The sequence below is a fragment of the Notolabrus celidotus genome, chromosome 11 (genome assembly GCF_009762535.1).
Source record: "Notolabrus celidotus isolate fNotCel1 chromosome 11, fNotCel1.pri, whole genome shotgun sequence".
NCBI classification, from domain to species: Eukaryota; Metazoa; Chordata; class Actinopteri; order Labriformes; family Labridae; genus Notolabrus; species Notolabrus celidotus.
The window spans coordinates 11222488-11234956 of record NC_048282.1 but is presented as its reverse complement, the minus strand read 5'-3'; the positions used below and the strand labels follow the sequence as shown (position 1 = coordinate 11234956).

Here is a 12469-nt window from a genome sequence, read left to right as displayed (position 1 = left end):
TTTTGTTTCTAATTTGATACAACTGTTACCACTGAATGATGTTAAACAACAGGTAAACAGGTAACAAACATTTAAACGTGGTATTTTTTTTGTAATCATTAAACCTTGTAATAATAGCAGACAAATGTCCTGTTAAAAAATAAACAAGCACAACCATGTCTGCATCAAAAGAAGACAAACAAGGCCCTCTAGTGTCTGCAGAGGGAACTGCACCATCCCTGCTTTTGACTGCAGCAGGAGACCTGTGTTCATGTTGATGTATGTCATCTCTCAGTTCCTTCTCAGTGTCTCTTTATGGATTAATACAATCCTGAAAATGCAGCTCAAATTCAAACATAAATAAGAGTAGGAATTTTGTTAACGAATCCAGTGTTTTTTTTTCTGAGCTGCATATGTCTGCAGACCCAGAGGAACCAGATTCAGGATTAAATGTCTTGTGCACAACTTATACCATGGGGACACAAGCTATTGTTGTGTTCTCATTAGGTACTTAAAGGTACAGAGTGTGTAGTATTCAAAGATACAGTGTTAAGTATTTAAAGGTGCAGTGTGTAATAGCTAAAGGTGCAGTGTGTGGTATCTAAAGGTACAGTGTGTATTATTTAAAGGTGCAGTGTGTATTATTTAAAGGTGCAGTGTGTGATATCTAAAGGTGCAGTATGTAGTTTTTAAAGGTACAGTGTGTATCATTTAAAGGTGCAGTGTGTATTATTTAAAGGTGCAGTGTGTGGTATCTAAAGGTGCAGTGTTAAGTTTTTAAAGGTACAGCGTGTATTATTTAAAGGTGCAGTGTGTATTATTTAAAGGTGCAGTGTGTATTATTAAAAGGCGCAGTGTGTGGTATCTAAAGGTGCAGTATGAAGTATTAAAAGGTGCAGTGTTTATTATTTAAAGGTGCAGTGTGTATTATTTAAAGGTGCAGTGTGTAGTATCTAAAGGTGCAGCGTGTATTATTTAAAGTTGCAGTGTGTAGTATCTAAAGGTGCAGAGTGAAGTATTTAAAGGTACAGTGTGTAGTATTTAAAGGTGCATTGTCTAGTACATAAAGGTACAGTATGTAGTATTTAAAGGTGCAGTGTGAAGTATTTAATGGTGCAGTGTGTAGTTTTTTATTTTGTGCAACTTCCCTGAACCCTGTAACGCTACATGTTTTATTGGATCAGGAATAAACAGGAGCTCACTGTGAGAGTGGAAATGGGACTATTTGGTAAATTGTGAAAACCTTTGTCTCGACGTTTGTCGAGCTCAGCCTTGTTTGATAACAACAGACTGGGGTGGGGTTGGAAGGGAACCCCTCCCCTCTCACAACATTCACATCTTTGGGTACTCGCCAATGGAGCGAGTTATTTGCACAAGAGTGGACACCAAACCTTCTGACGGTCATACACGCCTGAATGAAGTGATTATGTGTGTTGTGTGTGAATGCAACATTAGACTGTAATCCATTTATGTGTGCACGTATACTTCATGCCACTTCTGTAAAAGTCAGTGCCTGGGTTTGGCCACCCCGTCAATAATAGTTTGGCTTCGCCCCAGCACTCGAGATCTCAGGTACACACCTTAAATTAACTTTCACAAGGAAACAGAGTGAAAACAGTCTGTAGATGGAGGTCTTCCTTGGGCTTCCAAACTTCAAACTACAAACAAGTTAAAGTAACCATGCAATACCTACAAATTAAAAAGCATAGGTGTCTTTGAAGCTGTTGATTCATAGCTGTCACATTTACAGATTTAGAGACATTATAATTGTAACAAACTGAACATGAGTATTTGTTGACACATTTATTCTTTGTTTCTACTTTTATTCATCCTTATTGTCTGTGTTTTCTTCCTATGTGAAACTTTTTTCAGTTTCTTTGAACTTTTTGGTCAGTTTTCTGATCAGTGCTTGCGCAGTGTTGTTGAGGACAAAATGTTAAAACTCCATGTTTTTTTGCGTCATGTCTGCGTCCAGCTGTATGAATGTGAGTGTTCTGTTTCCTGTATGAATAGTTAATGTTAACCACGTGGTGTGAAAGCAGACTGCAGCTTCTTTTGTTCAAATCAATCAAACCAGAGACACCGGGCACAGAGCTGCTGAATCAGGAAATAACCGGTACATTTATTTACTCTTTCTTTGGGCAAATTACTAATAACATTTTTAAAGAGAGCACAGGTTCTGCATGTACGCTTTACGTGTCGAAAAGAAGATATTGAAAAAGTTTAGTTGTAGCATCTTTTCATGTAACGTCAGTGTGTCTTTATTCAGAGTGCATGTTAGCTTACAGAGGCGAGGTAACGTTAGCGTAATGAATCTCATCAGTCATCTCATTTTACAACCTTATTCCAGGCTGGGTTAGACATGATTCGCCTTTTGTGTGTTATATAAAAAGTTTGCGTCGCTCTTGTATAGCAGCTAACTGTACGACTTCCTATACTGGACGTTAGCATGTCAGCTAGCTTGCTTCCCAAACCATTATGTGAACAAAGAGCGACACTGGTTAGCTGCTTAGCCTAATGACGCTAGCTGCTACACGGTCGCCGGTGTTCCGTCGAGTTCTGCAACGTTGTTGAAAAATGGCACAGTAGCGCGAATCGTCAACAGAGGCTTCAAAATCTCACCTTTATCGGTATTTTTTGATTAGTAACAGAGGGAAGTGTAGGGACAAGGCGAGCATGTTATGGTAATTCAATATAAACGTTTAAGACAGCAGAAGATTAAAATCTATTGCTTCTGGTGTCGTATCGCACATAAAACACCACCGCACACGTCATTTCCATTGCCCGAGTTTGGAGATACTATATTACAAATTAATTGTACAATTTAAGTAGAAGCGTATTTCAATAGACTAACCCTCCTTTGTAATGTTCCCAGTGGTGTCAATCGTTCAGGATTGTAGTTGTGGGCATGCGCAGAACCGTTCAGGAGCACGTCTCGAAAGGAAGCACAACTCGACAGAACACCTGTTCGTGTTTTAGTTTGCCTCTATTTATAGTTCCTGGAGTTAGATTCATCTGGATAGCGATAAGACATCTATTGAAGACGGTGATTTGAGGAGAAAAGGTAGAAATTGATCATTTTAATGCTTTTAATTTGACAGTAAAGGTAACAAGGGCTACTTAAATTATGTATAAAAACTTATTTTAGCGTTAGCCCATTTAAAGCCACATACAGCGCTGTTGTAGTCACAATTTGAATCAAATGTCTGTGTTTCTATTTTATACAGTCTATGGTTTTTATTCATATTGTCTGAATTTAAAGGGTGTTTTAAATTGTTTTTTATTTTACAATAAGGCAGGTGAAGTTTATTTATAAAGCATCATTCAAATATTGAGAAATGTAAACGCTTCCCGGTGTTAAAACAGAACAATAAGAACGTAAAAAAACAGAAGAAATGCGAGATTAAGAAAATAAATGAAACACTTAAATAGATAAAATGTGAGCTTAAATAGAAAAATAAGATATTTTTAGAAATAGGAAATTTACAGAATTAAAGACATACATTAGTTAAAAATAAAACATTAGATTACAGAATTTATTTTAAATTTTTAAACAAATCAAAGATGAACAAGATATTAAGTAAAAATAAGATACAAAAATACAATAAATTAGATAAAAATATTATAATGAGTAAAAGTATACAGATGTGTTAAAGTTTTGCTTTATAATGAATTCCATGTTGTAATAATTTGGTTGGGATTTGTATATTTGACGTATTTTCATTTACATTGAGGCCCTGTTTTTGTGGAAACGCCTGTTTTTAGTCCAGTGTTTATTTTTAATGCTATTCTTCAAACATGAATGTTTCTGTCATTTATAATACTTCATAATAATACATACACAATACTGTATAATAGTCCTGCCCAGCTATTCTTGTCCATATAAATGATCTGTATTTTGCCAGTTTCCCTATATGACTCCGGATCATGATCCCATGTTTATCTGCCTCTGCTCAGTGTTTGTTTCATCACTGTTGATACACTTTAGTGTGAGCCTGAGAGAGGACAAACCACAGTCGCTCAGTATCTGTGTAACCTTGATCTGGAGTACACGTCGATCCCTTCTGAAACATCACTGTATCATAAACTGATGAGTCCTTCTTTCCCACAAAATCAGCTTCTGTTTGGAAAATGCCACGCAAGAAGGTGACAGACGTCTCGGGGAACGGGGGGCCGAAGAAGAAGAGGACCAGCGGCAAAAGGAAAGAGAGGGACTTCAGCAGCGACGATGAGTTCGACTTTGAGCAGGAGAACAACAAGAAACCAGGAAAACCTTCCACCAAGTCCGGACTCCAGCCAGTCACCGTGGCAGACGACGTCAAGGAGAAAATCGTGGGTTTAATCTTCTGAATTATGATATTTATCAGAATAATGTTCATTGTTTGGACATTTTTGCTCATGAACTATGGGAAAACAAGTGACTGACCTTAAAGTCTCAGAGGAATCTCATGATTCAGATTACTAAGAAGTAGAAATAGGGTTAATACCTCGCAGTAATGACTTCCAGTCAGCTGTTCTCTCTTCTGTTGATGTTGAATATTTAGTTTTATGTTTTGTTTCTCTTGAGGGAGGACAGTCTGACCTTTAGCAGGACATTTCTCTACTTGTTTTATCTTCCTCCAGATAAAAAAGAAGTCTTCTATTCAGAGTTTTCACTTTCCTTTCCCGATGCATTTTTCTAAGTTGTTAAAGATGGATTTATAAAACAGTAGCATGCAGTATAGTGAGATATTATGTCATTGACCTCTTTGTGTCATTTCTACAGAAACTAGAGTGTCCAAAGGTTAAAGGTCAGCTGCTTATTTTTGGAGCAACCAACTGGGATCTGATTGGAAGAAAGGAGGTGCCCAAACAACAAGGTACAACTTTTTGATAAACTTTTATTAGCTTGATGAGGTTTAGCATCATATCACACCCTCTCTTTTGGTTGTCAGAAACACCCCACTTTACTTAGTTATGGTATAACTTTAAACATAAATTATAAGAGTAGCTATAATAAAGTCCTTTTATAAGATATTTGTGATTTGATGCCTTTATTGAGAGGAAAGAGCAAGGGATAGAGCAGAAAACTTGGAATAAAGATTTGGGAACGACATGCACCATTGAGCCGAAGTTCTGATTTGAGCCCTTGGCTGTGTGCTTCTAGGATTCTGCCTCAGTTTGTGGGGCTCATGATCTAACCACTGAGCTGAACCTGCACTCCATTTGAGAATATATTTACAAGAAAAGCAGCAGGCATTCAAAAAGCTCAGAAATGAGCTCAAATTCATCTTAGAATTTTAGATTTTACTCGAGTCATTGGGCGAGGACTTGGATGCATTGTTTTTTTTAAAAGGTTTCACATGCAGGAGTTTATTCTTAGTGAAGCGCTGAGTGCATCCATCACACTGATGTCAACTTAAAGCTCCTGTGAGGAACCTTCAGTGTGTGTTGATGGTGGCGCCTCCTGTGGTACATCTTACCCACATGTGTCGCTGTAGTTTTCAGCTAAGAAACTTCATTATGTGTATTTTTAAAAGTCAGATGTATGATGATGCTCAGGATAAGAACATGCCACAGAACTGAAGTCCTGCAGCTTCACAGAGTCATGAGGCAACAGAATAAATCAGTGTAGCTCCAGCTCTTAAATAGAATTTTAGAAACACAGGCATAAAGCTTAAAGTTTGTATTTTTTCCATATTCCGTCAGTGTGTTAATTAGAGAACTTAGATGCAGTCTGTTGATCAGAGAGCTTTAAATCTGTTGGTATGTGAACTCATGAACTTTGGACAGAGTTCAGTTCGCCATTTTCATTGCCTCTAGATTTATTTCCTTTAACCACTTTAATTCAGTCAAAGTTCCCTCATTATAAAGACACAATTAACTCAAACAAAAGCAATAAAATGGGAGTGTCGCTGGAGTATGAGCCACAGATATATCTCACATCTCTCTCTCTAGTTTGATATCTTGGTCGTGGCTCTTTCTTTGATTCGGGTAATTAAATTCAGATCTGTCCGTTTTGATCAGCCTGAACGAGGTATGGATCCAGACAGGATCAATGGCGCATTGATCAGGTTTTAAAACATGTCTGCAGCAGAAAAAGAAAGCTGACCGTCTGCCGGGTGTCTCTTTGTTTGTGATGTAAAGACCACATACGTGTTAAAGCCAGAGAGATCCCATTAATTTATCCTGACAGTAATTTCTATTCATATGTATGCAAGCTCCAAGCCCCCCTGCAGCCGCCCGCTGATGCCTGAGGCGATCTGTGCACGGTTCAATCCCTGCCTCACTCCTCTGGTACACACTGATAACTCTGCTTTGTTGGGATTGAGGGGGGGGGGGGGGGGGGGTCGGCAGGAGCAGCTGCATAGACAAAGAGCATCTTGAGATGGGCGAGATGCTGCGTCTACCAGAACATCCAAAAATATACATTTATGAAATGCTTTTATGTGCACATTTTTCTTAAAAAGATGACAACACAAGGAACGAAGAGAGACTTCATAAACAGGACTCACTGTTTGAGTGTGAATGAAAATGTTACTGCAAGTACAAGTGGTCCTTTCTCATTCTTTTTTCACCAACCCCATCGTCTGCAAAAATTGCATCAATGTCGAGACTCAGGATCAGACTTTGTGTCACAGACAGGACTTAAAGGCACAGTTGGGAGATTTAAAATGTTGAAATAGTCTCACTCTGAAGCCTTGTCATGACCTGCAGTTTAAAATGAGATCATCAGAGATCAGTTTAGTAACTTCTTTATGCTGAATTTGAGTTTAAATATGTCCCTTTGTGTGCATTTTAACGTTATTCAGACACTTATCGAGACGACAGCGCTCGAGTTATGAAGCCAGGTAACGCTAAACCACCTTTTTGAAGCTATCTTGAGGCTGGTTTATACTTCTGCGTCGCCCCTATGCAGCGGGGGCTGATGCAGACATGATCAATACATACTTGTGCGTCGATGTGTCCATGACACACAGAAATTCTCTGCCGACTCCAGCCTTGACCATTTGCCGCATGTCATCCCCCACTCTCACGTTTTCTGTCTCGTCAGCTGTCCTGTCCATTAAGGGCGAAAATGCCCAAAAATATAACTTAAAAAAAAGAAAGAAGATCTGAATTCATTCATCTATTTCAACAACAAATGAGACGCATTCATCCTGAAAAATCACTACTGATTGCATCCAGAGGGGGTGCCAGAATCAGCACATGAAAACTCCTTAGCGCCTTTAATTATTGTGTGACTACATGCACTGTTTTTATCATTTATAAGAGATTTATCAACCATTTGTCATTGTCATTGTCATTCCTGCACAACTCTTCCACGACATACACTTTGGCATATTGTTTTGTAGTTTCCCTTTTTTATTCCGATTCATTTGAGTCGTTTTCTTTGCACCAGAAACACTGAGAAACTCCTTGTGTGTGAAAACCTTCATGGCAACAAGCCAGTTCTGACTGAATATAATACTTTTATTAATAATGTGACATCTTACGAACCATCATCTCTGCTGTAATCCCAGTCTGCGGGTTCGAATCATTACTACTCGTTTGATGCATAAAAGCAGAGTGTAGTGAATTCGTCGTGGACTATTTTTAGCTCTGGGACAACATTTTGTGCTCGAGCGAATATTTGGGGCAGGCAGAAATTTAGTGTGACTGAGTCATCGTACATTACAGCGAGTCATTGTTAATTTAAGGCCACAGCAGCTTGTGATAACCAGTAGGAATCCAGGTGTACAAAGACCTCAGTGAAATACATTTTCATGCTCATGTTGTTTTTTATTTTGACATTTCCTGTTAAAGTAGTCAGGTTTTGATGTGCGTCTCTCCTTTGTGTGTTTCCAGCTGCTTTCCGTAACCTGGGTCAGAACCTGTGGGGTCCTCACCGCTATGGCTGTCTGAGCGACGTCCAGGTGAGCTGCGTGGTGTCCGGTCCCTGCTCTGCTCACAGTCTGCTGATGACCACTGAGGGCAAGCTGTGGAGCTGGGGTGAGTATCCTGCTGTGTTCCTGTGAGTCTGTGTCCTGACTTTATCTTCTTCCTGGTGTTTGATCGTTTGCGTCTTCCTCAGGTCGTAACGATAAAGGTCAGCTGGGTCATGGAGACACCAAACGTCTGGAGGCTCCGAAGCTGATCGAAGCTCTGGCAGAACATGTGATTGTTTCTGCAGCCTGCGGACGCAACCACACCCTGGCTCTCACAGGTAAGCTGAGTGATGATCATTGTCATCATAATTTGTGTTGTATGTGCTCGCTGACGTCGCTCTCCCTCCTCAGAGGACGGCACTGCTTACTCTTTCGGTGAGAACAAGCTGGGCCAGCTCGGACAAGGGAACCAGACTGATGCCGTCCTCAGCCCTGCCCCGGTGAGCCCTCACAAAGACAAACACTCGCTGCAGATTCCACAGGAACTGATGGACTCACACTAACATCACACTCTTTGTCTCCCTTTCTTTAGATCTCCTACAACGGTCAGCCCCTGGTGAAGGTGGCCTGTGGTGCTGAGTTCAGCATGGTGGTGGACTGCAAAGGAAACCTGTACTCCTTCGGCTGCCCCGAGTATGGACAGCTGGGTACGCTCAAATCACACAACACATCACTGAGTCAGCTTCATTTATTGAGGCTGTTGCAGGAACTTATTTATTGAGAGTGCTGCACCAAACTCAGACACTTTTTTTTCACCCAACTAAGTTATTGAAATACTTCAAGAACTACATTTTTTATATATTATTTATAAAAATTTAGGTTATGTGTTTGTACTGCTGCAATCTGATCACCTGACCTCCCTTCAGCTCCCCACACTCACACCTCTACTTGTCCACAGCAGCTTGAACCTATCCCGCCTCTTTCTGTCTCCCTGCCATCATCCTCCTGCCCTTTAACAATATTCATCAGCAGCATGTCTTTCCAAAGACGCACAAATAACCCAACATCAAGACAGGATAAGATCCAGTCCCATCTTACAGACAGGACTCAGTCTGATCTCCTCTTAATCCACCATGAGCAGAGCACTTTACAGCATTTAGCAAGTTACAGGGGCAAGGACAAACTTACTTTAACAGGCAGAAACCTCGAGCAGGACCAGACTCGTGTTAGACACATTTAGCTGCAACTAGCTGCTTCACGTTTGGAGTCCTGCAAGATTTTTTGGATTGAGGAATCTGTGCTGCAGATTTCTGAATTTTAATGTTTTCAAGTGAGTTTAAAAACAAGGCATGTTGGTTTGGAGGGGGAGGAGACTTTGCAAACATTCTGGCTTCAGGTAAAAGTGATGTGCATGATGAACGAGGAAGAAATCTATAACCAGAGTTGAGCTAGCTTAACATTGGCTGCTGCTAAAACGATATAATCAAAACAGGAGTCTTCTCAGAGTCTTGACTCCGACGCGTCGACTTTAGACACAAGTTTAAGGGGAAGAAGGATATCAGAGTTTTAAATCCCTTCCCTTCCTTATCTTTGTCATCACAGGTCACAACAGCGATGGGAAGTTCATAGCTCGTGCTCAGCGCATCGAGTTTGACTGCGAGCTCATCCCTCGCCGTGTCGCCATCTTCATCGAGAAGTCCAAGGACGGCCAGGTCACGCCCGTGCCCAACGTGGTGGTACGAGACGTGTCCTGTGGAGCCAACCACACGGTGAGAGAATAACACTCGAGCTGGATGAACAGAAGCGTCCAACCAATCACAAAGTAGCTTCATCATCTGTCACTCTGAGTGTGTAAACATGTGTTTGTGTGTGTGTGTGTGTGTTTGCAGCTGGTGCTGGACTCTCAGAAGCGAGTGTTCAGTTGGGGTTTCGGAGGTTACGGCCGTCTGGGTCACACGGAGCAGAAAGATGAGATGGTGCCCCGACTCGTCAAGCTGTTTGACTTCCCTGGACGCGGTGCGAGTCAGATCTGCTCCGGCTACCAGTGTTCATTCGCCGTCAGTGAGATGGGTAAGACGTCCAGAGACATCCACCAAGTAGAGATGAGAGGGGGAGTCTTAGTGATTTAGAAGGCTAAAAAAACAAGAGTTTGATCCCCTGAGGGCTGCAGGTTATTGTCTGCATCTTTAGTATCTCTGGAAGGCTTCATGAAAGAGACGTTAGTTTCTGCGCTGTGAAGCAGAAAGCTGCTCATGACCAAAGCGGCTGTTATGATTGGCTTTTCTTCAGGAGACTCTTAACCTTTAACCTATGATCAGCAATCTACTGTAGGGTGTCTTCTTGTGATTATTTATCCATGTGGAATAATGTTAGTCTCCCACTCAGGCCTGCTTTGTACTTCTGTGTCGAATTGACGCCGTAGATCTGAGTAGCCTGAGGTGCACTTCCTCCAAAATGTAACCACACAATGAAACAACGCAGACAGCAATCTCTGTGATTGGTCCACTGTGCAGCTCATCCTCTTACATCGTTCATATACTCTCCTGGTGCACTCCTCTCTTTCTTCTTTGTAATAATTGTGGTACGATCAACAGCAACATTTATCAGTTCCAGTTTAACATCACATGACCGGGGTCTGTAGTTCTCTGAGGACAAGCAAGCAGAAATCATAGCGGGACCAGAAAGAGGCGATCTGACGAGTCCACAACAACGTTGCGTCAACAATTGCGACAGCCACTATGGCGTAATTTCAATGAGGAAGTCTAAACCAAGCTTTAGCATCCTAATGGCATCTTGTGTTGAGTCTGTTGACCAATCAGAAGCTGTGTTATAAACGTGGGTATTTGGGCGCTGGTCTAAAGAGTGTTTGTAAAAAGAGTTATCCTGCTCTCTAAAGGCTGATCGATGTTGTTTTTGCAGGCGGCCTGTTCTTCTGGGGGGTGACAAACACTTCCAGGGAGTCCACCATGTACCCCAAAGCTGTGCAGGATCTGTGCGGCTGGAAGATCCGCAGTCTGTCTTGCGGGTGAGTGCTCGTGTTCCTCTTTGTGCCTCCTTTATGTTGAACTTTTGTCCCCCAAGGTTTCTGACTGTGTTTGTATTTTGCAGGAAGAGCAGCATCATCATCGCTGCGGACGAGAGTACGATCAGCTGGGGACCCTCGCCCACATTTGGAGAGCTGGTAAGATCCTCTGACGATAGAGTTATGATAGATGATCAAGTTTACTGCTCAGTGCTGAAGGTGTCCTCTCTTTTCTCTTTCAGGGATATGGAGACAACAAACCTAAATCCTCCACCACGGCTCAGGAGGTCAAAACCTTGGATGGCGTCTATGTGGAGCACGTGAGTTCAGACAGGAGAAACGTCAACAAACATCTGGGAGCCTCCACTTTGAGTCCTCCTGATGTGAATGTTTGAGCTAGTGCATCAATCTAACCCAGTGTGTCTGTGGTGTTGTTGTTCCTGCAGGTGGAGATGGGATACTCTCACTCTCTGGTCATCGCCCGGCAGGAAACTGAGCAGGAAAAAGAGAGACTGAAAAAGCTGCCCGAGTACAACCCCCGGACAATCTGACCAACCCTCCTGCAGAACACCTGAACCTCTTTCTCTGGAGCGGAGACCAGCGCTGCTCAGCTGGAGCGCCGTCTGTCCAGACTCTGCAGGGACGAGTTCAGGAGGAGGAGGAAGATTTCTACACATCTCAACTACCAGCAAACTGGCTCTACATCAATTTGGACCCTGAAACCAGACGAGCGGGACTGGAGACGGATGCTCCAGCCCTCCACCAACCAACGGTCAGCTTACCTTAACATCCCACCTCGAGTGAACCTGCAACAGTTTGCTCCAAAGCACTTCACACCCAGCCAGAGTCGTGCTTCCCAAAAACCCTTTTTCTATTTTGTGATACAGCCAAACATTCATGTGTTCATGTCTCTCGTCCTGTCGTCTGTGTTGCAGTATTTTAACGATGAAATGTTTGTCACATTTACGGGTGCTACATCAGGACCCTCCGTGTTTTCCCACTGAGGGCTTTTCAAAGACCAATACTCCATACCTGTGCCTTTTTCTACGTGTTCGTTCAGGATATGGAAGTCTTGTTTGTGTTGTCGGAGGATCAGCTGATCTGTTAGTGTGTATATACGTCGGTGTGAGCAGGTGTGTGCGTGTGCAGCTGCCACAGATTACAATCAGGATTTGGAGCGTGATGTTCTGAGTTAGTGCACTCCACTCGATGTTACATTCCTTTTTGTTCTATTTCTTCTTCTGTGTTTGCATCCAGGATGCTCACCTCAGTCCTTCCAAGACCTCTGCGTCTGCTAGCTCTATCTTTCTTTAAGTTTGAATAAAAGTTATGATTCCAACGCTCTAAGCGGTTTCACAAGCAGAGTTTTTAGAACCGTAGCGATGAAATGTCAGCGGATGGTTCAGTGTTTCACATCGTGCTGTAAACGAAGGCGTGTCCTTTTTAAAAAAAACAAACAAACAGCAGATGTGTTTCTCTTATTGTTCTTTTTTATGGTGAAAATTCTTTGGGTTATTTTTTTTCATTGAAATGGTTAAATAAAGATTCACATGAATTAATTTGTCTCCGTGTGTTACTTCCACCTTTTACCTTTTTAAGCCAATATGTCCGTCTATTTATG

The 12469-nt window shown here is 41.8% G+C and overlaps 1 protein-coding gene across 2 annotated transcripts; it reads left to right on the top strand.

Moving 5' to 3' along the window:
• Positions 1–1912: 1912 nt before the first annotated feature.
• rcc2 (regulator of chromosome condensation 2) lies at positions 1913–12407 on the top strand. 2 transcript variants are annotated; one of them, XM_034695476.1, is made up of 13 exons: positions 1913–2095; positions 4097–4311; positions 4745–4838; positions 7807–7950; positions 8033–8164; positions 8238–8326; positions 8419–8533; positions 9429–9595; positions 9716–9896; positions 10746–10851; positions 10935–11007; positions 11091–11168; positions 11295–12407. In XM_034695476.1, the coding sequence occupies exons 1-13, from the start codon at positions 1996–1998 to the stop codon at positions 11397–11399; spliced, it is 1599 nt and encodes a 532-aa protein (XP_034551367.1). In that variant the 5' UTR covers positions 1913–1995; the 3' UTR covers positions 11400–12407. The 2 variants fall into 2 exon arrangements, with proteins under 2 accessions (XP_034551367.1, XP_034551366.1); XM_034695475.1 differs by having other exon boundaries at positions 2031–3043.
• Positions 12408–12469: the final 62 nt, after the last annotated feature.

Excerpts from the sequence above, each read along its gene's own strand:
- rcc2 (XM_034695476.1), top strand. The coding sequence starts at position 1,996 with ATGTTAACCACGTGGTGTGAAAGCAGACTGCAGCTTCTTTTGTTCAAA. Across the intron at positions 4,312-4,744 it reads ACGACGTCAAGGAGAAAATC|AAACTAGAGTGTCCAAAGGT; the intron begins GTGGGTTTAATC and ends TCATTTCTACAG. Across the intron at positions 11,169-11,294 it reads ATGGCGTCTATGTGGAGCAC|GTGGAGATGGGATACTCTCA; the intron begins GTGAGTTCAGAC and ends TTGTTCCTGCAG.